The following is a 26,796-nucleotide window of genomic DNA, read 5'->3' on the forward strand; positions in this document are numbered from 1 at the left end:
GAGCCCGATAAAGTAGGAGGGCAAGCTGTGGGTTCCCTATGTATTTGAAGTTAAACTTAATTCAAAAGCCCATTGAAAGAAACAAATATATTTTGAAACATTTAACAAGTAATAAATTTATTTTATTTCAGAAGTTTAATTTATAAACACACTCTAGATTTTTTTCCCTTTGAGACTGAAATTTAAAGAAAACGTGCTTTTTTTAACCAGTATTCATTTGCCCTTTTCTTAATGTGAGAGGTTCTCAGATTCTATCACTAAGAAGCCAACAAATCAAATTAAGGAATATTTGTTGAACTATGTTCAAGGAATTTTGCTAAGTATATTATATCTTATATTATGCTATAAGATACAAATAACAACCCTTCTTATGATTTCCAGAAGATCCTTCATTTATCTTCTTGTTCTCTATTCCTCTTTCCAATGTACAATTTGTTTGTAGTTTTAAATTATTATCATAAGAAAAGGATGTGTCGATCCAACTTCTACAAAATATTCACTGTAAATAGAAAATGGCATTATCATAATTTTAAGTAAAGATAGCCAAAAATATTGACTGAGTAATTGGATTCACAGACTTTTCTTCAAAGATATTGAATTTGCAAACAATAAATTATTCAAGTCAAATACAAAAATTAGTTGCCACTACAAATGCAAAATTTAGTTTTTAGGAAGTGCAGCAAAAAAGGATTTTCACTAAATAGCTAAAGATTGAAGGTCAGAGAAATTATATTTTAAGGATGTGAGGCTTTCAGGAAACTTCAAATGGCTTTTGCAAGTGTTTGGTTGATTTTGTTAGATTTGTAGTTTGTAACAATGCTTTTATAGCTTGATTATTATCTGAAAGTATAGTTGCTGTATCATGTAGTTTATAATTATCTGAGTTCCGTGGAAGATAAGTCACGTTCCCAACTCAAATGACAAGCCTTTCTGTTAATATTTTCTCAGACACTCTGAGCTCTTATTTTCTTAAGAGCTTTTTAAGTTGCCTAGGGATATTTATATATTTTTATGGTAAATATAGATAACAACTAGTACTTTTTGTGTATAATTAAGCAATTAAAAAAAAAATTTCTACTGTGAGAGGGAAACTCCCAGCTTTTAATGTCAGCAGTTGAATGCCAACTATGAGCAAGCCTCAGACTTTTTATACTGTTTTCTCTTGCCCATCATCTACCTACTTTTCTTATCTTGTAAATTCAGGAATAAATTGGCATTAAATGTCACTTTACTTCTAGTAAACAATGACAGTGTGTTCAAGAGGTAGCAGAACAGCAAAAAGGTTAAAATTTCATATACCGATGTTGAGGCCCTATATGAAGTACAAAAATTATGTAACTATCTTCCATTTTAGACATTAATCTGATAAAATTTTTTAAATTTCTTTTGAATTTCTTTATAAGAATCTGATAAAGTAGGACATCTTGTCTTTAGAAAAATACATATATATCTGCATGTATACTCAAAGTTATGTATATGTTTTTTAGTAATTGTTCTTCAATATTCTTAAGGCCCATTTACTAAGAATTCAGAACTTCTGATCTTGAGGACGTTGAGATTTTAGAGAACAAAATAAAGTCTATTTAAAGAACATATGAGGAGAAACCTCTTCTTACCCAAATGAGGCATATGCTTCCAGTGTAATATAACTGCCCTTTATTAACTTTCTAATAATAATAACCATCTAACCACTGATGAAGCTGACTGGATATAGTCTCTGCTAGCTCAGATAAAATTCTTTTTCTTTAATAGAACAAGTCCAACTTTTGTACTTCCAATTTAGAACAATCATTCTTTCAAAAGTGATTATAAGAATGTCATTATCCTTTCAATAAATGTATTTTGAGCACTGACACCATGCTTGATATGATTCTAGCATTAGAGCATTGCATAATAAATATCCTTAAGACCAAAATATATGGTTTGAGGGTCTTATTTGGATAGATCTATTGGTAAATCATCTGAGGATTGTGAAATGTGATGGCATAATAACAGCGTCCAATATCTTCGAGACAAAAATGACTAAAAATTTGACATCTTTGGGAATTACTTTTTATTATGAGGACAATTTAATAAGCTTTTTGCATGTATAGAGGAACCTTTAGAACTCATGGAAGAGGACAATGTCTCTCCCCTTACTAGATAATTTTCACCTTCTTTATTAATATTTATAGTTTATTCTCTTATTTATGTACTTAACTTATTCCAGGAGAATACTGACAGTCCATTTTCCTTCACACAAAAAATCATCTCTAACATCAAAAAATGTTATAACTAATTAATTTAGAAGAATATAGAGGCAAACATATATTCATGTTTCTTTATTATGAACTACCTGAAATGTGACAAATACATTTTGGGTACTATCCAAAGTTCATAATTAAAAACAAATTATCTAGGACAAGGGTTGACAAACTTTTATTGTAAAAAGCCAGATAGTAAATATTCTCAGCTTTGTGGGCCACATGATCTCTGTCACATTTACTCAACTCTGATGTTATAGCTTAAAAGCAGCAATAAATAATAAGTAAATGAATGGGTGTGGCTGTGTTTCAATAAATCTTAATTTGCGAAAGTAGGCAGAGGGACTTATTTGACCTATAGGCCATAGTTGATTAACTCTGAATAAAGGAATGAGAGAAGAGTGCAGGAACCAATCTGAAAGAGCTCCTACTGGTCAGAACTAGAGCAATTTGAGCAACAAAATAAATATAGATAGCATTGGATTATAACTCAGCAAAGTAAATATCCATGATATTAATACTGATATTAATAAGTAGTTGAATAGATCGATGGATATTAGATATGTGGGGGAGCAAGAATAGTTTTTTCTTATAGAAGAATTCTAATTTACAAATATAGAAGGATGATGGAAGTAGATATTCACCATTAGAACTTCAAAGTAAAAAGCACTCGTCGAAAGCACTAGATGTGCTAAAATTAGTGGTTAGAAGTTTGAGTAGAGACTACTAATTTCTGTAGTCTACAAGTGTCTCTTCCAAGGGGAAAATATAAACTTGCTTGCAGAGAAACTCAGCAGACCACCTTAACTAAGTGATCAAGTTTAATATCACCAGTAATAAGGAATATTGACTTTATACACCTCCTGATATATTGAGAAAAGCACTTTATTTCTTTGATAATTCCTGGTATTCTCTACAAAAATTCACGATCTCAGTCTCACCGTGAAAAATGCAATGCGGGAATCTGGATAGAATCCTGGAACAGAAAAAGGATATTAGCTAAAACTAGTAAAACCTAATAAAGTTTGTACTATATTTAATAGTATAGTGCCAAAGTTAATTTCTTAGTTTCAGTGTTGTCCAATGGTTATTCAAGATGTTAACAGTGAGGGAAGATGGATGAAAGGTATGTGGAACTCCCATACTTTCTTTTACAACTTTTCTGTAAGTTGATGTTTTTTAAATTTTAGAAAATTTCTATCTAAACATACCTTTTACTCAATTACATATATATTATAACATTATTCAAGAAAAAAGATTTTAAATAATAAAACTTCATGTCTTTGTAGACCTGATACCTGGTAGGTCAGGTGTAATTGTTGTGAATAAATTATATATTAACATGTTCATATTGTTTATATAAAAGTACGTTTATTTTTAAGGAATATAAACCTAATTTCTGTAACAATCCAAAGGTATAACCTAATCTAATATTTTAGTTCTTAATTAAGACAGAATGACATAATAAATGTGAAAACTTTTTGAAGTATGAAGCCTTTAAATAGGCCACACATTAAAATTTAAATTATGATGATGAATATTTTGTGTCAAATTTAGCCTCATGGGTTGAATATTTCTCAAAGGAAGACTTTCATCTTAAACATTTTAAAGTCTGTTTTGTTTTTAGCCTTACAAATTTGACTGTATTAAAAGCAGCTGAACTTCCCACACCCCCCATCTTGGAAATTTGAGACTAACTTTCTTTACATTAAGTATTATTGAAGTGATTCATCATCTTGGGCATATTATTTATACTGGTGGCCTAAATTTAAAGTGTCTATTGAGAATCCAAAAGACAATATACCTAACCTAAGTCTGTCTAGATATTAGCATATGCGTTTTCAATGAACTCTTTTAGCTGGATTTATGAGATATAAAACTGGACAGAATAGAAGAACATTTAACTTCATTTTTCTAGATAACGTCAACTAATTGATAACACACCATAATAATTTTTCAGGGTCACCTTTGCTGAAGCATTTTAAAAGTCCACGTAGAGTCATCAGTTTTCTCATTTATTATTTTTATCACTCAGTTTGGCAGAGGAGTTGGATGAGAATGTGCTCTCTGATTAGAGGAGAAACAAACAAACAGAAAAGCTTTTTTAAATGCAAAGGTTTGCTTTGCTGAAAAGAGGGACAGGATGGTCACAATCGCAGTAGGAAATAGACCTGGGAACAATTAGATGAGGCCTGTGCTTTATGGAAATAGAGTTCAAATAAAAGGTTAAATTCATTGAACTGATTCAATAAGGAAGTTAGTGTTGTGCAAGGATTGGGGCGAAGAGATAACAGAACTCACCTGAAATCCCAGACATTCACTGAGCACGTTTAAATTTCTATCTTGTGTAGGATCTGGTATCAGTGACTGTTAGACAAGTACTCTATGCTGGGTACTCCATATTGGGAACTGTGATAGTTATTTTGTATACATTTTCTCATTAACAGTCATCAAATCTTATAATGCAGCTTATAGTACCTCATTTTATAGATAAGCAAACCATAGAGAGATTAGGTTACTTGCCAAGGTTGCACACACATCCCAAAGCTCACTCCAGTGCTCTGAAGTATTATGCAATGCTGTTTATTCTTACTCTTCCTAAGGGAAGAAAAGCTCAGAAAACTTTTGTTGTGTTGAGGTCTTGATAGCAATGGTCATTGCTTCTTCTGTTCAGATCTCGGGGGGACGGGGGTGTCATTCAAGGGTCTCTAGAGATTGGTAGCATGCACATAATGATGGCATTCCCCACAGCTGATTCTTTTTCTTCTTATTCTTCTAGTAATTTTTTATCCAAGTTCAACTTGTACACCCCTCTTAAACACTAATATTTAATAAGAACATATAGACCACACATCAAATGACTGAACTTCAAATATATGCTAGAGATAACACAAGATTAAAGGTACGATAGGGTACAGGTTAAGAGAGAAGGCTCAGGAACCAGCCTGTTTGAATTTAAATCTTAGTTCCAACACTTTGTAGACGTGTGACCTCTGGCTGGCTTCTTTAACTTCTTTGTACTTAAATTTCCTGATCTATGAAATAAGTTAATGATAGATAGTAATTACTTCATAGGGTTTGAATTTTCAATAAGTTTTTAGTTTCAAAATACATAGTAATTGGTAAAAATCCAGTAAGTAAGTACTCAGTAAATGTTGGTTCCACTATCATTAATCAAGTTAGTTTAGTTTTGCAACCCTGCAATTGCAGTTGATACTAACCTCCCCATATTATATAGTGTATAGTGTATAGTGTGTGTTTCCTTCTGGGTACAATTCATCCTGTCTTGGCTGTCGGACTTGGGTTCACACACATGGAGATAAACCTTTCCAGAAACTTTAGACATGTAAATACCCAACTCCCTTTTCTCCCCAAACCCACTCAGAGCCAGAACACTACAGAGATATCACTGGGAATGACAGGGTTTAAGTCAAATGAGTAGCATAGAAAATGTGTTTCATATAAATTTAGAAAATGGAGTGTAATTTGGTGATCAGGGAAGACTTCAAGAAGGACTAGAATGTGGGCTGGGTATTGGAGATTCCTTTGACTTTAGCGAGTGTTAGGGAGACCATGCTAGCGGGTGGATAGGCCACTCCATTTGGTTATGCAGTTGGGGTACCTACATGCAGTGCACCAGGATCGCATCAGAGGGAGTAGGTTGTCATCTGGAATCCAGTTTGCACTTGTATCAACAAGCTGTGTGCTTTGGCACAGAAAATGTCCCCTCAAGAAAGAGGTATCTTTTCCTTCTCACCAAGTACCTCAGGCTTGCCAAACCTTTTGTCTGGGCTCCAACCACCAGAGGAATCTCTTTTTTCAATTCCTCATAATGGTGGCCTATAATTAGGAGGCCATAAAAATTATCATTCAAATAAGCATAATTCTGAGAGAGAAAAGATGCACTGTTAATAGTTACTCCTACATAACATGCACATAACGACACTGTCCCAGGCAATCCAGAACATTTGTCACTTGACCTATAAGCTGCCAGATAAAACTTAGACTTTTACCCAGAGAAACTAGAATCAGCCTTAGCGACTATACTAGGTAACTGAGTTTATTTCTTTTTAGGTAGGGAAACTGATGATATTAATTGAAACAGATTCTGAACGGAACTTAGAAAAAAAAATTTATCTAGATTTGAAAAATCTTTACTTTTTTTATTATCCTTCTAAAAGTATTTTAAAATATCAGTACATCCTCAGTCACTAATAAATCTTGTACTTAAGTTCCTCTTTTGCTTACTCCAGTTGCATGTATCTTAAGTTGTATTTATATATATATATATATATATATATATTTTTTTTTTTACTTTTCTGCCTAAACATATTTTTCTCAAATATTTATTTCATTCCAAATTAGAAAATATTGAGAAAATGTAAACAACCAGAAATGGGGGTGGGGGGTAGGGGGCGGGATGGGAATCAGAAAATGGATAAAATTCTTTAAAGTGCTAACAACAGTCTCAAATCTTAGACTTATCCATTTCTTTCACATATTAAGGTCTACATTTTACTTAAGGCCCCATTGGAGGCCAAAGCCTCAATGGCTCTTGTAATCCAACAATAGGTATGCATTAAGACCCACTTCATGATCGTCCTATAGTGTGCGAAACTTGGTGGGGAAACACAGGCAAGCAGAAAGCATTGTCTTCATCCTATAAGAGTTTCAGGTATAACTTTGGAGAAAAGATAAATCAGTCATTAAAGTATTAATTTTGTGGGAAATATAAGATTACATAGTACAAAATACAAATACAAGAACTGGAAGAGATATGAAGAGAGAAGTGATAACGTTTAGTGCTTAAAAGAAGTTAAGTCTGAGCCTGATCTGGTTGGGACAAATGGAGATATATTGGTGAAAATGAGCCCATTCCAGGCAGGAGAAAAAATGAACCTAAGAACAGAGGTGGTTACAAATTACAAAACAGCACAAAAAATGGATTTTTGCTCTCTGTGATGGGGTATTTATCATATTTACTTAACAAGCCTAGTGATTAAAGCTGAGAGAATAATTAAGGAAGAAGGATCAGAATTCTTTGTTACAGAATTTGTGGGTTTCCAAGGGATCTCTTTGCTATGACAGGAGACAATGTTTTCTTTGGGAGTTTCAAGATAGTCGTAGAGTTAGGGACATCACATTTATTTTAAATTTTGAATTCCCTGGACTCTCAAGGGAAATTGAGCACAGTTTCTGAGTCTATGATAAAAAGCGAAATTAATGGTGACCACCTGGACAGAACTCGGGAAACTAGTGCTGGATGTATGTGCCTGTTAAATTTTAATAAATTCTGAATGAATAGGTAGTAATGAGCACAGCTGAGTTTCATTTCTACAAAGATGTACATTCCTGATTGCAACTAAATTCTAACTCTAACCAAATTATAACTCCCCAAATCATTTTACCCTCTTAAATACCTAACTGATATTATGAATAACATGATTCACCTTATTAACTTCATAAATCAAAGTATTTCTCATTGTTCCATCAAAGCAACCATTGGATCCAAAAGTAGGCCCAAGTTTCCACTAAATGCCCAGATTCCATCATTATCTTTCTGTGCTGCCATTATTCTAGTGATGTAAGGCCTTTATCAGAATTGAGCTTATTTTCCTTTTGTCAGCTATAAACCATCTATGTTCCTTTTCAGTCCCCATTATTTTAATCCATTTAGCGTACAGCTAAAATCTTTATCTTCCTAAAATTGTTTTTATCATATCTCTTTCTGCCTCTCACTTTTTCAGTGGCTCCTCAAGGTGGACTGTAGAGAGAATAGAATTTATATGGATGAAGAGAGTAGTTCAATGCCCTTCTCTCAAGTCTGATAGTTTATAGTTCAGAATCTTATTTTTCCAATTTTAATTGTTTTTGTTTCTACACATATAGGATTTTTTTGGAAAATCTGATTTTGTGATTTATATTTTTTTAAAGTATTATGTTATCAATTTTTTGCCCTTGCAATAAGAAACCTAGGTTTACAGGTATTTATTTACTATATTTCTCAATTCAATTTCATACTTTGAATTTTACTGTTATTTGTTTGTATTAAATATACATAAAAGGCATTAACTTGAAAAACTAAATGTAATGATAAAATACAATTAGAATATTTCAGTGTTTAGTCAAACCAAAACAAATCAAAACTAGAGGGTCCATTGTATTTGCCATAATGTGTAATGTTTTTTCTTTAGTTTTTTATTTCCTTTAAAAAGGAAATAACAGTAACAAGACTAGTTTACGAGATAATTTACTTCAACTCTTAATGAGCTGTGGTAACTTTCTGACTCTCCGCTAATTCTGTAGAGCTCAAGAGACCAATCTATCAAGGCAGTCAAACCCATCCTGCATTGGTTGAGAATTGGACCAGATTCTAGCTAAAGTCTTTTTCATTTCTACAGGTCTATGATTCTGTGTAATCTATGAAAACAGTAGTAGCCATCATATATTTAACACTGATTATGTACCAGATACTTTCGCAGGTCATTTACACACATTACATTCTTAAAAACAATCTCATAAGGCATCCCCATTATACAGCTGTGACACATCTTGGAAAGATTCAGTAACACACCCTTGAGTGCATTACTGAGATTTGAACTAGGGCTTTTCTAACTTCCACAAAAGCAAATAGGCTTGATTATCTCTATCCATAAATCTTAATAGTCTTATAGTTTAAATATTTAGGAAATCAAGATTTCACAAATTTTAAACTGGAAACTCTCTTGGATATATTAAAAGGAAACTATTTTTGGTTAGAAATATAACATCTGTGCTACATGTACTATAATTTTCACCTACATTATGTGTTAATGTAAAGTGTTAAAGAGTTGACTATTCTGATGCTATGCTATATTGTGATCTCTTAGCTTAGCTATTAGATAAAATATCTTAGTCATCAAATTAAAAAATGTGGCAACCTAGAATCTTTTTTTGTTTGTTTGTTTGTTTTAAAGACTAGCCAAATAAGTATCTATGATTGTACATGTAATTAATGTCAGGCCTGGGACTCTACCCATGCTTTTCCAGGTCAGAGTTCTTTTTAGTACCACATTGCCAGCTAAAGAAAAACAAACAAAAACCTATATTGCATAGTCCTCTTCTGGCACAAACTCCATTAAATACAAAGTTATTACAGTATACACTTTTCTTTATGTTTGCCGATTTCTCGATTGAAATGTTAAACTTACAGTACACTCACTTATGTGTAAGAGTTTATATGTGATGTTTCTATTTAGAATGCCCTAGGACTTCCTAAAAAAGGTTAGTAGTCTGTGACTTTTGTGATTCCCAGCTTTCCTATCCAAACTAGAATTGTATATCTCTACAACTAGCAGAGAATCATTGTTATCAAATTTTGTAAAGGGAATTGACTCCATATATAAATTTTTCTGTGGAATGGTTTTGTTTTCCTGATGTATTGTTGAGAAAAGCCACCAACACTGTGGCTACCTTTTTTCAGCTGCAAAAAGAAGGGTTGGGAGGGAATGGAAGATAGACTCAGTAAGTCTGGATCATGGAGAAGAAGCTGGAAGCATGAGATAGGCCTGATAAAGATTTCAGAATAAAGAGATTCAGTATGGTAAGGCAAAAGAGAAAAGATAGTAGAAGAGACAACTACCTAAGACATTTCATTTATTTATTCAGTAATTCATTCAAAAATATTTCTTTGTGCCTGGCACTATTTGGGGCAAATAGTGGTGATCAAAAGCAGACCATTGTTGCTCTCATGGAGCTTACAATGTTTTGAAGAAAACACCTTATTTAACCGCTCCGGCTAAAGTGTAGAGATTAAGGTACAAAGCTAAGGTAGGAGTGATATAGCAGTCCAGGTTTTTTTCAGACTACAGTATGGGAAGTGGAGGTAGAAAGGCACTGGTGTTGAGAGTGAAGGCCGGGCTCTCCCTGAAGGTGCAGTCCCCAGGAACATTAGAAGAGAAAAGAAGCCAAGGGCAAAGACAAAGCTTTCCCAATCTCTTCTACCAAGCATTTCCCCAAGCAAAAGGCAGACCAAAACATATCGAAGTCTGGCTCAATACATGGAAATGGTAAATTGCTGTCCAATTTCTCGTGAAATATAAGGGACCTTTGGATGATTACATTCATGTAAAGCTCAAGTCTTTCTATTTTAGCCCAAATTGGTGCAGTCATCCATTTGCCAGGCCCTCCAGTGTTCCTGGGCTCTCAGTGTGGAGACTTTCACCTCTACTCAGGGTGGCTTCGCAGAGGTACCCCTTATTGAAGCTGGGCTTGGAATTGACATCATTCCTCGGCAATAAGTACCAAAAGAGAAAGAAAACAGAGTAAGACACTCATCCAGTTTTTAGTAGATGATAAATATTCAAGTTAACAGTGAAGTTGCTATTTTATTTTGTTATTGACATGACTCTAGCAAGCGCCCGCCCCCCCCCCAGAAAAAATCTAATTACAGTCTCACAGAATCATTTTTATTTAAAAAGACTTCTTGGACAGATTCTAAAATAGATATTTGTGTGAATAACATACGCTTATCCTTCAAGACTTAGAATTTATTTTTGGAGTTTTGGAAGTGGGCAGAATGAACTTTTTGTGATCTCACAATAGTTTCTAAATTAAAGCAAACATTAGTATAAGAGAATTTTACCTTATTTAACCATTAATATAAGTTGGGATTTTTTTTATATACTTGGCTTTTTGCATGATAACTTTTTAAAATAAATTAGAAATCTGATACTAACACTAAATTTTTCATAGTACTGCAGTCATCTGTGTTAATGAAGCCACAGGATGCCACAAAGTAAAATGGTGTAGTATCACATAATTGTTTTTAGTTTAAGAAATTTTATTTAATAATTTTAAAGATAACATAGTTCCTGTTACAAAAGTTGTTCTATAGACATAACGGAACTATTCTGAAATATCCGTATTTCATGCCTAAATCAATTTTATTATTATAACTTAAATAATGCAAAATGTAAGTTGGTAAAGTTTATTATATAACTGTGCTATCAGAATTATGTAGATATTATGACTTGCAACGAATCTAGAAAAAGACAGAACATAATTTTTAACCAAAATTAATGATTAAAATTAGCACAGTTTTGACATTAACATAATAGTTTATTAAAACAAAAAAAAAACAAAAGTACTCATTCCTAGACGTTTTGGCAATTAGCAACAAAATGCTATATCCGCTTAATATCAAAGATCTGTGAATAAGCCAATAACATATGATTTTAACCACTTTTAACTCATCTCTATATTGGTTTTCTAGGGCTGCTATAACAAAATATCACAGACTGGGTGGCTTAAACAACAGGATTTTTTGTTTTTTTTACAGTTCTAAAGACTAGAAATCCAAGGTCAAGGTCTCAGCAGCGCCGGTTTCTTCTGAGGCCTGTCTCATTGGCTTGCAGATGGCCACCTTCTCTCTGAGTTTTCACATAGATTTTTTGTCTATGTGTACTTAACCCCTGCTATCTTTTTCTGTGTCCAATTCTTGTTACCTATTCTTGTAAGAACAACAGTTAGATTGGATTAGGGTCCACCTTAAGGGAGTCATTTTAACTTAATCATCTCTTTAAAGAAAGGACTTATCTCCAAATACATTCATATTCTGAAGTACTGGGGGTTGGAGCTTCCTTCATGATATGAATTTCAAGGGAATACAATTCAGCCCATAACGTGTCTTGAACTATTTGAAGAGTATTGCATGGAGTTTATAAACAAATTCTTTATGCTCACTAAATTATCACAGACCAATTGGATTTCGAGACTTCAGGAAAAAATTTAAACAAAGTGTTAATTAGGCCAGAGTTGTATCCCCCAATTAGTTTAGCTCTCTACTTGAAAATGACACAGCCTGACTATAGATGTACTGGGTTATAAAAATGACAGAGAAGAACGCGTGAGTGGATCAGTTCCAGTTGTGCTGACTGATGGAGCATCAGTTTAAACTTCGTAGGACATATTTGTAGTTTTGCTCTTCATTCTGTTCTGTATTTAGGGATCCACTAGAAATCACAGGTGGCTTATGTTTAAGGGGGAAATACTGATGGCAGTAGAGAAATTCGTAGTCTTAGCCTGAGAGATATAATGAACTATGTCTCCTCTTTACCTACTTCATTCTTTAGGATGTCTGGATCTTAATTGGTCATCTCTACCTGGCTAGGAGTTACATTTGGGCTATCTACAGGTGTTCAAGTCTGTTCTTGTCAGACTTGATTAGATGGGAACTGTCATGCGTATATCTCTTGAACCAGAAATAACCCCCAAAGTGCAGTTCCCTAAAACATAGATGTTTGAGAGACTCAAGGAAAGGTTTTACTTAGATCAATTATGGACAAAAAGGGTTTGCAAAGAGCAGTCATTGATTTGAAGAAATACTTATTCTCTCTTGAAATTGTCCACTCTTCTCTCTCTAGTGCTAAGAATTTAAAATGAAAAGGAGACAAATCTCTTCTCTTCTTGAGTGTCATAATGTGCTCCCTCATCCTCTTAACTACTTTTTTTATAAGATTGAAATCTCCTAAAATCTAACCTTTGCCTGCCTTACTCCACTGTAATGGCTGTCAGAGAAGTGGGAGGGTAGAGAGAAGCCAGAGAAATGTCTACATGGTGAGAAGAGTGTCTGTCTGTATGGTTGAAAGAAGAAAGAAGACAAGCTTGCAACATTAAAACATATCAGAAAAATGTAATGGCTTAATTATAAAGGTCTCCACAGATAGTGACTGAAAGTCTTCATAAATTTGTCAAAGCACTGTGACATAGTTTTATTTTTTAAAGAAGGAGAGGAAAAAAAGAAGATGCTATGTCAAAGATTTCACTGCCTTTTAAAGATATTTGCAGTTAGAAACAGTGATGATATTTTGTTTATAATGCCTCTAAAATCAATTCCTTCCTTAAATCTCATACACAGCATTTACTAACAAGATGGCCTAATGCATGCCTTCTTGACAACCCTACCTTAAACTTGGGACCATGAGTCATTAGCATCGGAGGCCACCTTAGAGGCCATACAGACCACCAAGCTCATTTTACAAATAATGGGATTGCCTAGCTTTAAGCCATGCAGTATCCATTTCTGTTTAGTTTCTGTGACCCTTATTTGCCTTAAGCATTATGAGGGAAAAAAAGGATTTAAGACATGCTATTTGAAGTGCATCTCTTTAAGCATTAATACACAGATTAAAATGTCATTTTGAGACAGTGATATCTAAAGTATTCTTATTTCTGGAGAATCTTTGTCACCATGCTGCTGCACAGAACAGATGGTGGTCCCCTGAATTCCATTTGCTCTTATGGCAGGTGCCTTTGGCTTTTTCTTTTGTATGGTATCCTCAACTTAATGACCTCCTTTCAGTCGTTCCCATTGGCTTACAAGTAAGTAGCCATACATAAACCTCTGAGAATGATTCCAACATTGCTTGAGAGAAAATGCAGTGATTTTGATAATACACCTATGGGGGTCTGGATATCACTTATGATAAGTCTGGTTTCCTGGCCTTTATTTGTCCTGAGAAAGAAAAATAGATTTATTTTTCACTGTTCTTCACACCTACTTTCCTATATTCATATAGGTGAGAAATAATTTCTGTGTTCTGTATATTCCTAGATAGGTCATATTAGGCAAATTATACTAGATAATAAATAATGATACAATTAAAGTATAATAGCTGATATTTACTGAGTGCTTACTATGTGCCAGCCACCATTTAAAGAAATTTACATTTATTAAATCACTTATTCTTACAAATATCTATTTCACAGATGAGAAAGCTTAGGTTCAGAGATGTTATGCACATGCCCCAGTGTTACACATTGTGAAGCCATGATTTGAACCCAAGAATAAGAGCCCAGTTTCTTAACCAATAATGTCTCTTTTCACAATGAATCTAAGCACATGGGTACTTCTAAGACATAATTGCTGACATAGAAAATAAAATTTTGGGGGGAGAGGAGAGTTATTTTAGGGTTTTAAGTTCAAATCCATAGTATTTCATTTGTCTACAAAAGAAAAATAGTTATTTTATTTCAGAGCTTTTATATTTTATACAGTTGAGGAAGACTAGCAATGATACAACAGCTGTATCTCAGCCTGTCCAGTGCACAAATTATTTAATCTTAAATAATTTGTGTGTGGTTGACAGACTCCAGCTTTGTAGTTGAAAAAATATCTTCCCACATTCCTGTTATGAGTGGAAGAGAGAGATTGAAGTACATTGAAAATAAGGTTAGAATGCAATAGTCATCAAACTTATTTTTCTTCACCAGAGAATAAGGAACTTTTTCAGTACCATGGTCAAGCCATATCAGACTGTATATGAGACATTTACTTGTTTCCTTTTCCATAGACCAGCCTAAATATTTAGAATAAATTAAAAGTCAAGATTGGTGTGATGAGATAGAAAAATCCAGCTATACAGTATAATTCTCTGATTTTCAGAAATCAAGAACTGGAAAAGCCTTAGAGACTATATATGTAAGTTTTTATTAGGGTGAATAAGCTTAAATGTTATGACATTATGATTTAAATGCTTAAGATTCTCATATCTGAGAAAATGGCAAAATGTCATTTGTAAGGTAATGTGGGGCTGCTCTTACATTTCATTTTTTTCATTCTCGCTATTGAGTGATGTCTATCAGTGGCCCCGTCTGTTTTTGCAGCTGTTAAACCATTCTTCTGTCTTAAAAGCTACACAGCTAGCACAAAGAACTCTTTAGTATGCGTGACAACAGAGTATGACCTTTAATTTATCAGAGCACTTCTATATTTTGCTATCTGCTTGTCCTTGTTGCTTTTTATTTCTTGCTGCTGTTTTTTGATATGGTATTCCAGTCTCTTTGAATTAGGAACACAACAGCATAAAAAATGCTTAGAGAAGAATGTGTAAATCACTATTTATTCCACACAGGCAATGAAAGCCAAAGTTTACAGTTACCTTTATTTCTAACTAATTCGATGGAACAATATCCAAAATAAAAATTTTAAATATAAGTAGCTCATAGGCACTTATATTTAGTTCTAGATTTTTATTAAGGACTATGTCTTAATGTAGTTCTACATAATAGAGGGGCATAAAGGAAGAAATTTCTTAAGCCAGTTAGAAATGCACCAAGATTCTAATTTCTTCCCCAAAGCACTGTTGAACTCTGTAGTAGACATTCCTAGCATCACAGCAATCTCACAGGAATATGTTGTTTACCTGGACACAAAGTCCTGCTCTTTTGCATAAGGAGCTGGGGTGTCATCTGAAGCCTTATTCAGAGCATTGCCTTACTTGAGCAGTCTGTGCTCTCTCCAACTTTGTAAGTTAAATGGCTGACTCATTTGAGTCTTGCTATAGCATTGCATTAAGATACTACATTTAATGTGTAAAAATTGCTTTTGTTAAAAAAAAAAAGGGCACAAGCAAAATTGAAATATCGATAAATATAGCATTAATAATATTGAATTAAGTATTTTCATTTCCACGTATTGTCCTCAAATTCTTGCCAACTTGCATCATGTTCTGTTTAGTAGTTTTAGCATTATATTACATGTTTCACTTTGCATGGCATAAATATTTTAACCATTTTTATTAATATTTGCAGTTAGTTGGAGGCTAAATATATCCTATTAGAAAATATATTTATTTAGAAATTAGAGGCAGGGGTGTATAGCTTTATGAAATTAGAGTAATTATCAACATTTTGGGGATTAATCTCCACATTATAGTACATTTTCACCTAGTTATTATTTCAATAAAATTTAGATTGTGAGCTGGGTAAAATCCTTTGTGTTCTATCATATCTTCTTTGTCTTTTCTAATCCACTATCCTTTCTGAACTTCTGTGTGAACTATAATTTAAATGGTGGTTAATTGTATGCTTATGCCAAGTTATTTATTATCTTAAACTTCCATTTGACTTTCCTCACTTTGTCCCTTTACTCCCCAAAGTGTAAGCTCTTCCACAGTGGAATCTATGCGATGTATTGATGTATGCTTGACACAGTGCTTTCAGGGTAAAAGTCATTGCTTATGTATTGACTTCATTGAGTCAGATTGCTTTCCTAATGTTTCAGCTAAGATATACTAAAGAAACAAGGAATTTAAGTATTAGAACTAGAAAACAAAGGTGAAGACTTTTGGGGACATGAGATATATCCAGGAAGGGTAGATGTGTATGCACTCTTTGAGTTTTCAATGAGTGGCATAAAAAAAATGGATTTTTGGAGATGTATAAAGGGAAAAACAGAGATAAGAGATGGACAAGGAAGAAAAAAGGGAATGTGAAGTCCAAGCAAAATGAAGTGCAGTAGTCTTTTGACTCATGACTAGGACCCTCTCTCCTTTTCCAACTTGTCTCTGGAGAGGGTCAGTATCAAAAAGGCTGTGAACTTGGCAGATTATTATGCTTGAAGCTTGTCTTATAGGTCAGAGATAAAGTCAAGGAATGCCTGGAATATCTTATGTCTCAAGTGGCTGTTCATGGCAGGGCTTGGTTATTAAAGGAAGAACATGAAATACTGCTCCTCCGTGAGACCTCAACTGTAGTAGACTTTGATCACTTTACTTACTTCTACTTCACTATCTTGATCTATAAAATAGAGATGATAAAAATATCCTCCTGATGAATTCCCAATGATGTGGGGAAGGTTATTGATTTTGTGTGGCCAAGACAGCAGTCTTACCCCAAACTTTATAAGGCAGTACCTTTATAGACAAGACCATGACATTTTTCATCATACAGAAGAGTGCCATAAGTATTAAAAGGAAGATGTTGGGCTTTTATGACTCCATGGAACAGCTCTGAATCAAATATTTTTGGTTTCAAATAGTTCCTCTATTATGCATGGCACAGCACAGCACTAGTTATATTATCTCCTTGAGCCTCATTTTTTTTCCATCTATAAAATAAAAGATACTTGTGGTCTGGGATCAATATGAGGACTAAAGCAAGTAGCAACAATACATAAAACATAAAAGCCACTCAATATATTATTTTTCTATTTTCTTGGGGTTTTATATTTTATTTTATATATATAAACCAGTGAACGTGTGGACTGGATGATGTGGCTGCTGCTTGCAAAGGAAACTATAATCTAGGATCAATTACATGAAATTATTTTGTCATGATTATAGAAACTGCTACTAGGTGTTATAAGAATGCATAATGGAAGGCTTTAGGCTAATGTGGTACAGAGGTAGGGGGCACAGGAAATCCTTCCTTGAGAAACATATGAGCTAATATTTAAAGGAGAAATAAGTTGTCCAGTCCCAGACACGTGTGTGTGTGCGCGCGCATGTGTGGGGACCAGAGTGTTGAGGAGTACAGAGAGATGCAAGAATTTGTAAGGCAATGAGAATAGCATCTTCAAAGAGGATTGGCTTGATTAAAGGAATTGAAAGAAATCCAGAGTGATTAGAATTTAAAGAATTAGAAATAAGTAGTTCACGATGAAACTGGAGAAGTAGGCAGGAGCTAAATAAATGTATATATTTGTTACACATACATCTTAATGATATGGCAAATAATGTAATACAAAAGATGAATATTTTCATTAGAATAGCTATATTTTTTACAACTTAGTTCCTTGAAGAGTGTCGGCGGTGTTCAAAAGCCATTTATTTGGAACATCACTCGCCAAGTTAGATATTAATGTATTTTATGGTTTGTATAACAATCATACATAAAGCATTTAGTTGGAAATTATGTGATAATGCTGCTTTTAAAACTAGGGTAATTTTACAAAACTATGTTAAACTTTTACTATGTTATGTACCTAGGCACATCCAAATGCCATATTTCCATTTAAAAGCAAAAATTCTAAAAACAGACTTCTAGAATCCTTTCTGGAAGTATATAGAGCTTTTCAGAATCCTTTCGTGTTGCTTTCCCCAATATTATAAATTGGAAATAAGCCTTCCTCAAGACAAATATTTTTGTTTTTACATTCATATTATTCTGGGAAAATGTTGGTTTATAGCATTACTTTTCCTTATTTTTTTCTAAGGGTATTACTGTGTCATATAGAAAACTGAGACTTTTATTTCTGAGGAGAAATTACACATCAGGATTGAAGATCTATGAAAATGAGAGAATAACTATTTGTCAGCTAAGTTCATATAGCTTGTCTCTACTGATCAAGTCTTAAAAATATGATTATAATTTTATTTCCCTTTGTTTTCTGAGTTTCACCATGAAATTTAACTACAAGTGAAGGATTTGAGTTTTATTACTCCTTCCTGTTTACCTTGACTCTTTGAAATTACTCTTATTTCCTTTAAGTCTACTGGTTCATACAAAATTAATATACTATAGTGTGACCAAATATTATTAGTTAGGTAGAAAATTAAACTATCTGGGATTCAACAAAAATAAAAAATGTTATACTATAAGTCTGAATGATCAGATTATTTTTTTTATTCTTCATCTCTGAAACCTTGTTTGAAATATTCACTACATTTAGTACCTTATACCTAAATGACTACTTCAATTAGAGCTTGCACCTATCATTTGGTTGTGATGGTGTTACTACAGGGGGCCTGCCTCGTCAAAAATACCGAATCTTTCAGCCTTCAAAAGAAAACTAAACCCAAATTTTACAAACTGTTACTTTGCTTTAAAATCACTCAACAGACATGTATGTCATTGGTGACATTTTTGTGGAGGTAACAAAGTATTTAACACAAATAAAATTAACTGGAGAAAAAAGAAATCTAAAGAAAAACCTGATCCCACATTTATTAAAGTAAAGGAAGTATGAACCTAAATTATCTTTTAACTATTTAGTGAGAGGCTCTGTTTTGATAAATCTAATTAATGTTCTCAGTAGATTGCTCTAGTTGATTTGTATGCTTTCTAAGAGGTTGAAATTCTTGTTGGAACCTTGTAATAATTTCAAAATTAACAGGTCTTTTATAAGTAGGTCATTATTGCTTTATCCTTATTTCCGATTTCGGAAACTTAGAGATGAAAATAACTTCTCCCAAAGATTCACCTTTTGTTTGAATTAAATTTTCATATACATCCCACTTGTTTTTAATCTCTCCTATCTATAAGTCTTAGTCTACTTCCTTTGACCATCCATGAAAGCTTTATGTAATGTTTTTATATCCCAGTATGTTTTGTATTAGAGCCTAACCCTTTCCAAAGAAAATAAAAAGTGATAGGAAATTGTATTTATCTTTGGCCTTTCCCAGTCAAGTGGGTTTTATTGTGTATAAAGTTTAGATGTTTAGCAAACTATGGATGTAATTAAATGAAATGAACAAAATCATACAAAGTTACTGGATATTTTACAATTTGTAAAGAATAAGTACATTTTGAGCAAATTCTTAAACTATAAACCTCAATTACTTCTTTCCATATGCAGCTTGTTAATGAAAATCATGAAGCGGAGGCAAAATCTAGGTTCATTTCTGGGAAACCTAAAAAATATGACCTATTTCATACCCAATAGTAGAGCAGTTTGGAATCATCTGTTAAAAAGATATTGTCACTATACTCTACTTAGATGTGACTTCATGGAGTTGACAGTGTATTTATATATAATATTATCACAAGAAGAGTCATTAGTTTTTATTCTAGTAGAAGGACAAAGAATTTGGAGGAAAAAAGTCAACATACATTGCGTTGAAGTAAGCACCATCTGATTTCCCATTCATTAACCCAACAAAGAATAAAGTCTGTCCTTTGATCTTAAAATAACATCTTTCAGTTAAAAAAAAAAAATGGTTTCTGAACTAGAAGGCGCCTGACATTCATGGATTATGGAATTGTTTAACCGAATTCATGTGACTTCCTTTGTTAAAAATGATCACGTCTTTTTACACCTATCTCTGCTGCCTACTCTATTTCCTCTTTGGTGGTAGTGTTAGAATACCTCTTTGTTATTTATTAGGAATGTATATTTCATGTCTTATTTAAACCCAGATTCATCAAAGATCTTCAAGAGTTGTTGTTAACTTAAATCATGTCATATCAGTCATTAATTGCTGTGTGAGTACTAATCAAAGGTATGAGGGAAAAGTGTATATATGTGTGTTAGTGTGTGTATGTATACACACATATATATATATACCCATGTGTTTTTATGTACTTTTTAAAAGTCATTCAAAAAATATATGAAACTTTCATTTTTTTCCACCTGTTTTATTTAGACTTTTTCCTCTATTTCCATTACTAATAATAACTATGATTACCTATTTCGTGTCATGGGACAGTTATTACTTAGCAAATAATGAGCTGACTGAATGCTCAAATCAATGACAATCATTAAAGAAATAAAATTATAATTTAAATATGTGATGCTTCCTTTGTACAGTACTGAGGGAAGTTTAGCCACATATGGTCTATTCTCTGGGCAGAAGCATTTGCTTTTTTTCCTTTATGAATGTTAAGCTGTAAGTATGAGATGATGGTACCAAAAAAGCTATCAGAATTAAAAACAAGATTTTCTTTATTACTTTATTCCACAGATATTTCATAGAAGGTTATGTGATAAGTATTGTGCAAGCACTGAGAATGCAATAAACACTGTATACAATACCTGACTTCATAGAACTTTATGGTTTAAAGGGAATATATTTATTGAGTATGCAATAACAAGGCCAGTGCTTGTTTCCAAAGGGTGCTAGGAAAGCATATATTCAGGCATCCTAATCTAACTTGGGGACATCAGGGAAGACCTCCTGGGGAAATAATGCTCCTGCCAAGAAGATTTCATCAAGGAGCCATGTTTGACTAAGGCACGATGAGAATGGGAATGCAAGTGAGAATGAGTATTTCAAATAATGGAAGCTACACATATTAAAGCCCAGAGGAAAAAGGAGAGCTTTAGAAGAATTGAAAGAATTCTCATCAAGATAGAAGAGTTGAGCTATGAGATGGGGCAGGGGAGGTAGGAAGATTCCCAATTGTAGAAGCTCATTTGGGGTTTGATATTTCACCCTGAAGGCAATGGAAAGGGTTATTATAGACAAGTGTCATGATTAAATATTGACTGACATGTGGAGCATCAGTGAAATTTAATGCTAAGAAGATGCAGAGAGGTCTGTTAATATACTGAAGTAGTAATTGAGCAGGAGGTGATTTGTGGTCTGGATTTGGGTGCTCTCTGAAGGAATAATGAATTATTCCTGATGATGGGAACAATCTAACATGAAAAACAGTGTGAAGAGCCACCTAATTAAAAAGTCATCAGGCGTGAAGTGTGAATTGAAATGGTGTTGACTGACAAAAAAGTCCATACAGCCAAGGGTATGTTTTTGAAAAATATTTTCTGTTTGCTTATCAAATTATGCACATAAACATGTTTATTACGTCAATCACATATAAGCCAAGAATATATATGTATACAAACACATAAAAAACACAAATTCTACACACTTTTTAAAAACAAACAGGCTTGGGATTTATATCCTTGTTTTTTTTTTAATTATCAGTATACCAAAAATATATTCCCATAGGATAAAATACTATTTTATAACATTTTAGTGATTATATAATACAGAGAAATACATATAAATGTTTTTATTAAACTTTACATTTGACTCTACTTTGATGTTTACATTTTAAATTAAATACTAATGTATGAAATATTTTCAGTCATATATACCTTCTGAGGACAAATTCATAAAGTCTAAGTGACAGTTCTTTTCTATTTCTCTAAAAGTGTGTGACCAGTATTATAGTGGGCTTATTCTGATAAGTATAGTGTATAATAACACTAGTATAAGAAAGCACTTATAAATTATTCTAAATATGAGAAAAATGTATATCTATTATCTTCCCTAGCAAAATGCTCCAGTCTTTTCTTATGGACTTTACTACCATTCCATGTTTCTTTCACCTTTAAGTCTTCATCTGAGCTATTGCCAAAATGTCTTAGCTCAAATTCTGTGTTAGTTAATTTTCATGGAATAGAAAACTTCTTGCAATATATGTGATTAAGCACTGAGTTGGCAGCCTAGATTCTTCCTAAGTGCTTCATAGATCAAGAAAACACTTATCTATTTGTAAGCATTATTCAAGGTCAATTTAAACTGCATTTCTATTAGGAAATTTTTTGTTCAGAAGCAAGGCTCATACTTAGTTTAGATCTATGATTAGAGACCACTATTTGTGACTTGTATTTGTTCCATAAGCTATCATGCCGCCTTTAGCATAGCTTAATATAAAAGCAGATATTCGAGTATATAAAAACATACATATAATTTTTTTCCAAATTGTTATTTGCTTTAACATGTTTAGCTTTAAATGAAATGGAAGGACATTCAAAGTCACTTTTGTCAAAGCCTTTTCCTACAATAGCATATTTGGATGATACAAGATGTATTCTCTTGTGATGTCCAAGTGTTTGGTAAACCAATTTATATGGAATATACAAGAACTATTCAGACTCTTTTGTTTCCTTAAATGAGATGAATATGGATTTCTATTTTTTGAGGAGGACATAAAGTATCCTAGGACAATTTAGATACTTCAGTGTGCCAAAGATGGTATTAAGTTTGGTGTTCATAAATTACTAATCTGGAATAAGAGGTTGAATGTATTTTGAAAACTTAAACCTGTTTCACCTGAACATGTTTAACTAGTTAATAAGAAACATCAAAAAGAAAAAACCCTGAGATCAATGGTCATTTTTTTGTAAAGCTATTATATGCTGTTTAAATTGGTTGTTCGGGTCTGTCTATAACATAAGTTTAATAACCTAGCTCAAATGCAGATTTCTAATTTTCAATTAACATAGGAATAATTTTGTTTGCTAAAATAAAATAAATGAATGAATGACAAGTCTGAAACATGAAATGTTCTAGGTAGAACTTTTTAAAATTCCAAATTTCAAAAAATCATGTGACAACTGTATAGCTCAAGCTTTAAGTATTAACTTTTAACCTTTGACCTTACAGATTTTAACCAATGAAATGTCTCTTTAAACTTTAAAGGAAACAATGATAACGAGCGCCTGGCGATTGCTAGACAGCGAATTCCATATCGACTTGGTCGAGTAGTTGATGAATGGCTACTCGACAAAGGTAAAAAACATTGATTAAAACTTCAAATAAAAAAATAATTTGAACATAACCAAGTAGTACTTCATTGTAACACTAATAAACATAAAAAATAAATTTTCCGTAAAACTAAATTAAAAACAAATTTAAAACAGTAAAATGTAGATAGCAATATTTGCATACCTTGTATAATAATTTCTATACATTTTTAGACGTACCAGCTGTTTAATAATCTTACCCTGTTAACTTAAGGTTAAAGGGACTGTTAAATATAATCCACTAACTCAATCTATGAAGGTACTCACAGCAAGCATTAACCCAAAATGATAAATCATTCATAGATTATATTACATTTCCAGCCTCTAAATTATTAACTAAAATATATGTAGTTCTGATATCTTTATTATGGTCCTGAAAAAAACAAAAAAAACTCTTGGTTTAAACTCTAGGCATCTTAAATAGTGGGCAATATGGATTGCCGGTCAAAATGAAGTCCCTTTAACGTTTGCAACCTTCTAAGAGCATTTGGGAACCAGCCCTAATTAAAACTGAACTTGAAGTTGTGTGCATGCTTTTTATGAGCAGAGAGCAATCTGCTAAAACTGGATACTCAATTTGATGATATTGGTACTGTTGCTGAGGATTGCTGTTTGATGGAAATGTGCCATAATTTCTCCATTGGTTTGTGTATCATTCCTGAAGCCGCTTTTTACATCTGAAGCTATTTTTTTCATTCTGTTTTGTTTTTAAAGACTTGCTGAAAGCCAATCAGAAAAATATTTTTGAATGTTTTTTTTTTCTTTTTTTGGTCTCTGACATGCTCAGTGTAAACCATGCATTTCTTTTCAGTGTGATTGCCGGAAAAATAGAATAATTCAAATAACAATGGACTATTGCCTTCAAAAAATAAAAATAAACGTTTCTAAAGAATAGCATATAGATACCTGTAGCCATTAAGTGAATTGTGAAATTTTTATCATAAATTTAAAATTAGATATCAGCTGCTATAGATTAGTTTCTGCCAGTGGTAATTTTAGAATGACAAATACTTGAAATGGTAGATATATCACATTTTTAACTTAATAGTTTAGACTTAAGGGACCAAGAATATAAGATCTCAAGGTACAAGGGAAAGGGATCCACTAAAAATTGGTTTACAATTCATATCTTTGATTGGTCTTTTAGCAAAAGTACTACATTACGATAAATTGAGAATTTGCAAGTATTTGCCAATGATTACGCATTTCATGGACACCTCATTTATCAGCAATGAATTATGAGTCAAATGCCTCTCTTATAGTTTATTGCTCTCATTATCCACCCCATGAAAAATCTGTTTTATCATCCTTTGTAGAATGTAGAGTTCGCAATCAACATTTTTGCATGTATGTAATATTATTTTTACAGGGCGTCAGCTCACAATCTTCAATAGCCAAGCAACCATAATAATTGGCGGGAAAGAGCAGGGCCAGCCCTTCCAGGGCCAGCTCTCTGGGCTTTACTACAATGGCTTGAAAGTTCTGAATATGGCAGCCGAAAATGATGCCAACATCGCCATAGTGGGAAATGTGAGACTGGTTGGTGAAGTGCCTTCCTCTATGACAACTGAGTCGACAGCCACTGCCATGCAGTCAGAGATGTCCACATCAATTATGGAGACCACCACGACCCTGGCTACTAGCACAGCCAGAAGAGGAAAGCCGCCTACGAAAGAACCAATTAGCCAGGTGAGTGTGCGGATTTCATTCCTTCCTTTTGGATTGGTGATTATGAAAGAAGGCTTTTCTCCATTAGGTGTCTTTTCTAAAATGGGATTGTTTCTGATCTCAGGCATTACAGCTTCCTTTGAGACTCGTGTATTATAACGCACTCGGTTTAAATATGAAATGAATATATGCTGTTGATTTGAGATTTGTGGACTTTTATAAACTGCTTTACGTTGGTTTGTTCGGTGCTTACTGATAGTCTTAATTCAATGATCTTGGTGTAGCCTAAGCTGAGAAGATTGCCTTCTAATTACATAAGGTTTTCACTTTTTAAATTAAGTAAACAAGTAAATTAATGAAGTATTTGAAAGGCCTTGTTTGTTCAAGCTCAGCACTTCATCAAAATAAATTTAAAATCATAAAAAAGAAGTTGCCTGCAAAACTTCTATTGTATTTTGAAGTCTTAAAATTTTGAATTGGTAGGCGTGTGGCTCTCATGGTGAGTGATAGGTTTACTTTTTTACTGTCTATAAGAAAAACACAGTGTTCATTTACCTGAGGGCAAAGACCCAAAATATGATACTTAACAACTGTCTTGGGCTAACATGTTTTTTATGATGTGTGCCTAACTGCCCTATTCAGAATTTACTAGGTGAAGTGAATTATCTCGAATTCACTTAAATGAGCTTAACTATTCAATATTATGTCTACAATTTTTGAAGTATTAATTCAATCAAGATATGCTTATGGATTGCCTACTGTGTATCAAACATTGGTTTAGATATTTCGGAGCAAGAAAAAACTCACCTCATAGAGCTTACATTTTATGAAAAGCTATCAGAATGCTGCTGAAATGCTATTACATGCTATTAGGTCCCTATTGACATTTATAACCTTTGTGTATATGTTGTTGTTAATTCTTTCAGAATTATGTGTTCTCCTTGGTCCAAAATTGAATGTTTCCTTTTGTTTTGTTTCTAATAGTGATTTTCTTCAGTAGGTGCCATATAAAGGTTTTCAAAATACATTATTGTTACTTTTCTAGAAACATTCTAATGAAGCAAGAATGACAAGAATTTATTTTAATTGCTTTTATTGCACAGATTTGAAACAGATTGTCACTTGTTTGAAACAAGTGTCAGATTTAGAAAGAGAGTAAAAGAAGGTAAATTCTGTCATATCAGCACTGTATTTACTAATTAACATTTTTTCCAGAGAAAGAAGAAAATATCCCGACTTTTACTTTGAATAGGAAGAGGTAGGAGGGAACAGAATAGAGGAAGAAAAAATGTCCTAGGTAAAGAGAGATGATCAAAAAATTATAAATTCATAAGGGTACTATTGGATATATGCACCTAAATGCTACATTTTCTTCTCTCTACCTCTGGCCACAAAGAAAAATGAACAGTCTTACATGATGTTTATCAATACATATTTATTGATCACTCTGCGTGTTCCATACATTGTTTTGTCACTGGGGATACATTAGAAACAACAAACAAAAACCCCTGCCTTTATGAAATATACATTTTAGTAAGAATGCATGCTTAGAGAATAATCATTTTGTTGATTTTCTCTATCTTGTTTGGGTTTATAAGATTGTTGATAACACAGTCTCTTAGATAACGACTTGTGACATTAGACAGATTTATGCATGCCCAACAGTTCCATATGCTATCCTTTGCTTCTGCTTCATTGATTAGTTATTATGATTGTTGTTTATGGTCTTTTTAACATTAAGCAAGTTAAGGTGAATTAGATACAGGAAAAATGAAATACAAAGCAACAGGTAGACTATTTCCTTTATATAAAATAATTCATAAGAGAACATTCTAGGATATTCAGAGTTGGAAATGTTCCCATGAATAA

General features: G+C 33.0%; 1 protein-coding gene across 18 annotated transcripts in view; it reads left to right on the forward strand.

Annotated features, from left to right (window-relative positions):
- NRXN1 (neurexin 1) overlaps window positions 1-26,796 on the forward strand; it is a 1,007,449-nt gene that overhangs the window by 857,533 nt on the left and 123,120 nt on the right. For 10 of the 18 annotated variants that reach the window (XM_039887176.1, XM_039887183.1, XM_039887177.1 and 7 more), the window contains 2 exons: window positions 23,156-23,245; window positions 24,629-24,948. In XM_039887176.1, coding sequence (XP_039743110.1) covers window positions 23,156-23,245; window positions 24,629-24,948 — 410 coding nt within the window. The remainder of the gene's footprint in view (window positions 1-23,155; window positions 23,246-24,628; window positions 24,949-26,796) is intronic. The other 8 variants (XM_039887185.1, XM_039887187.1, XM_039887184.1 and 5 more) reach the window with 1 other exon arrangement.

The sequence above is a fragment of the Pteropus medius genome, unplaced genomic scaffold, assembly GCF_902729225.1.
Source record: "Pteropus medius unplaced genomic scaffold, Ma_sr-lr_union100, whole genome shotgun sequence".
Lineage (NCBI taxonomy): Eukaryota > Metazoa > Chordata > Mammalia > Chiroptera > Pteropodidae > Pteropus > Pteropus medius.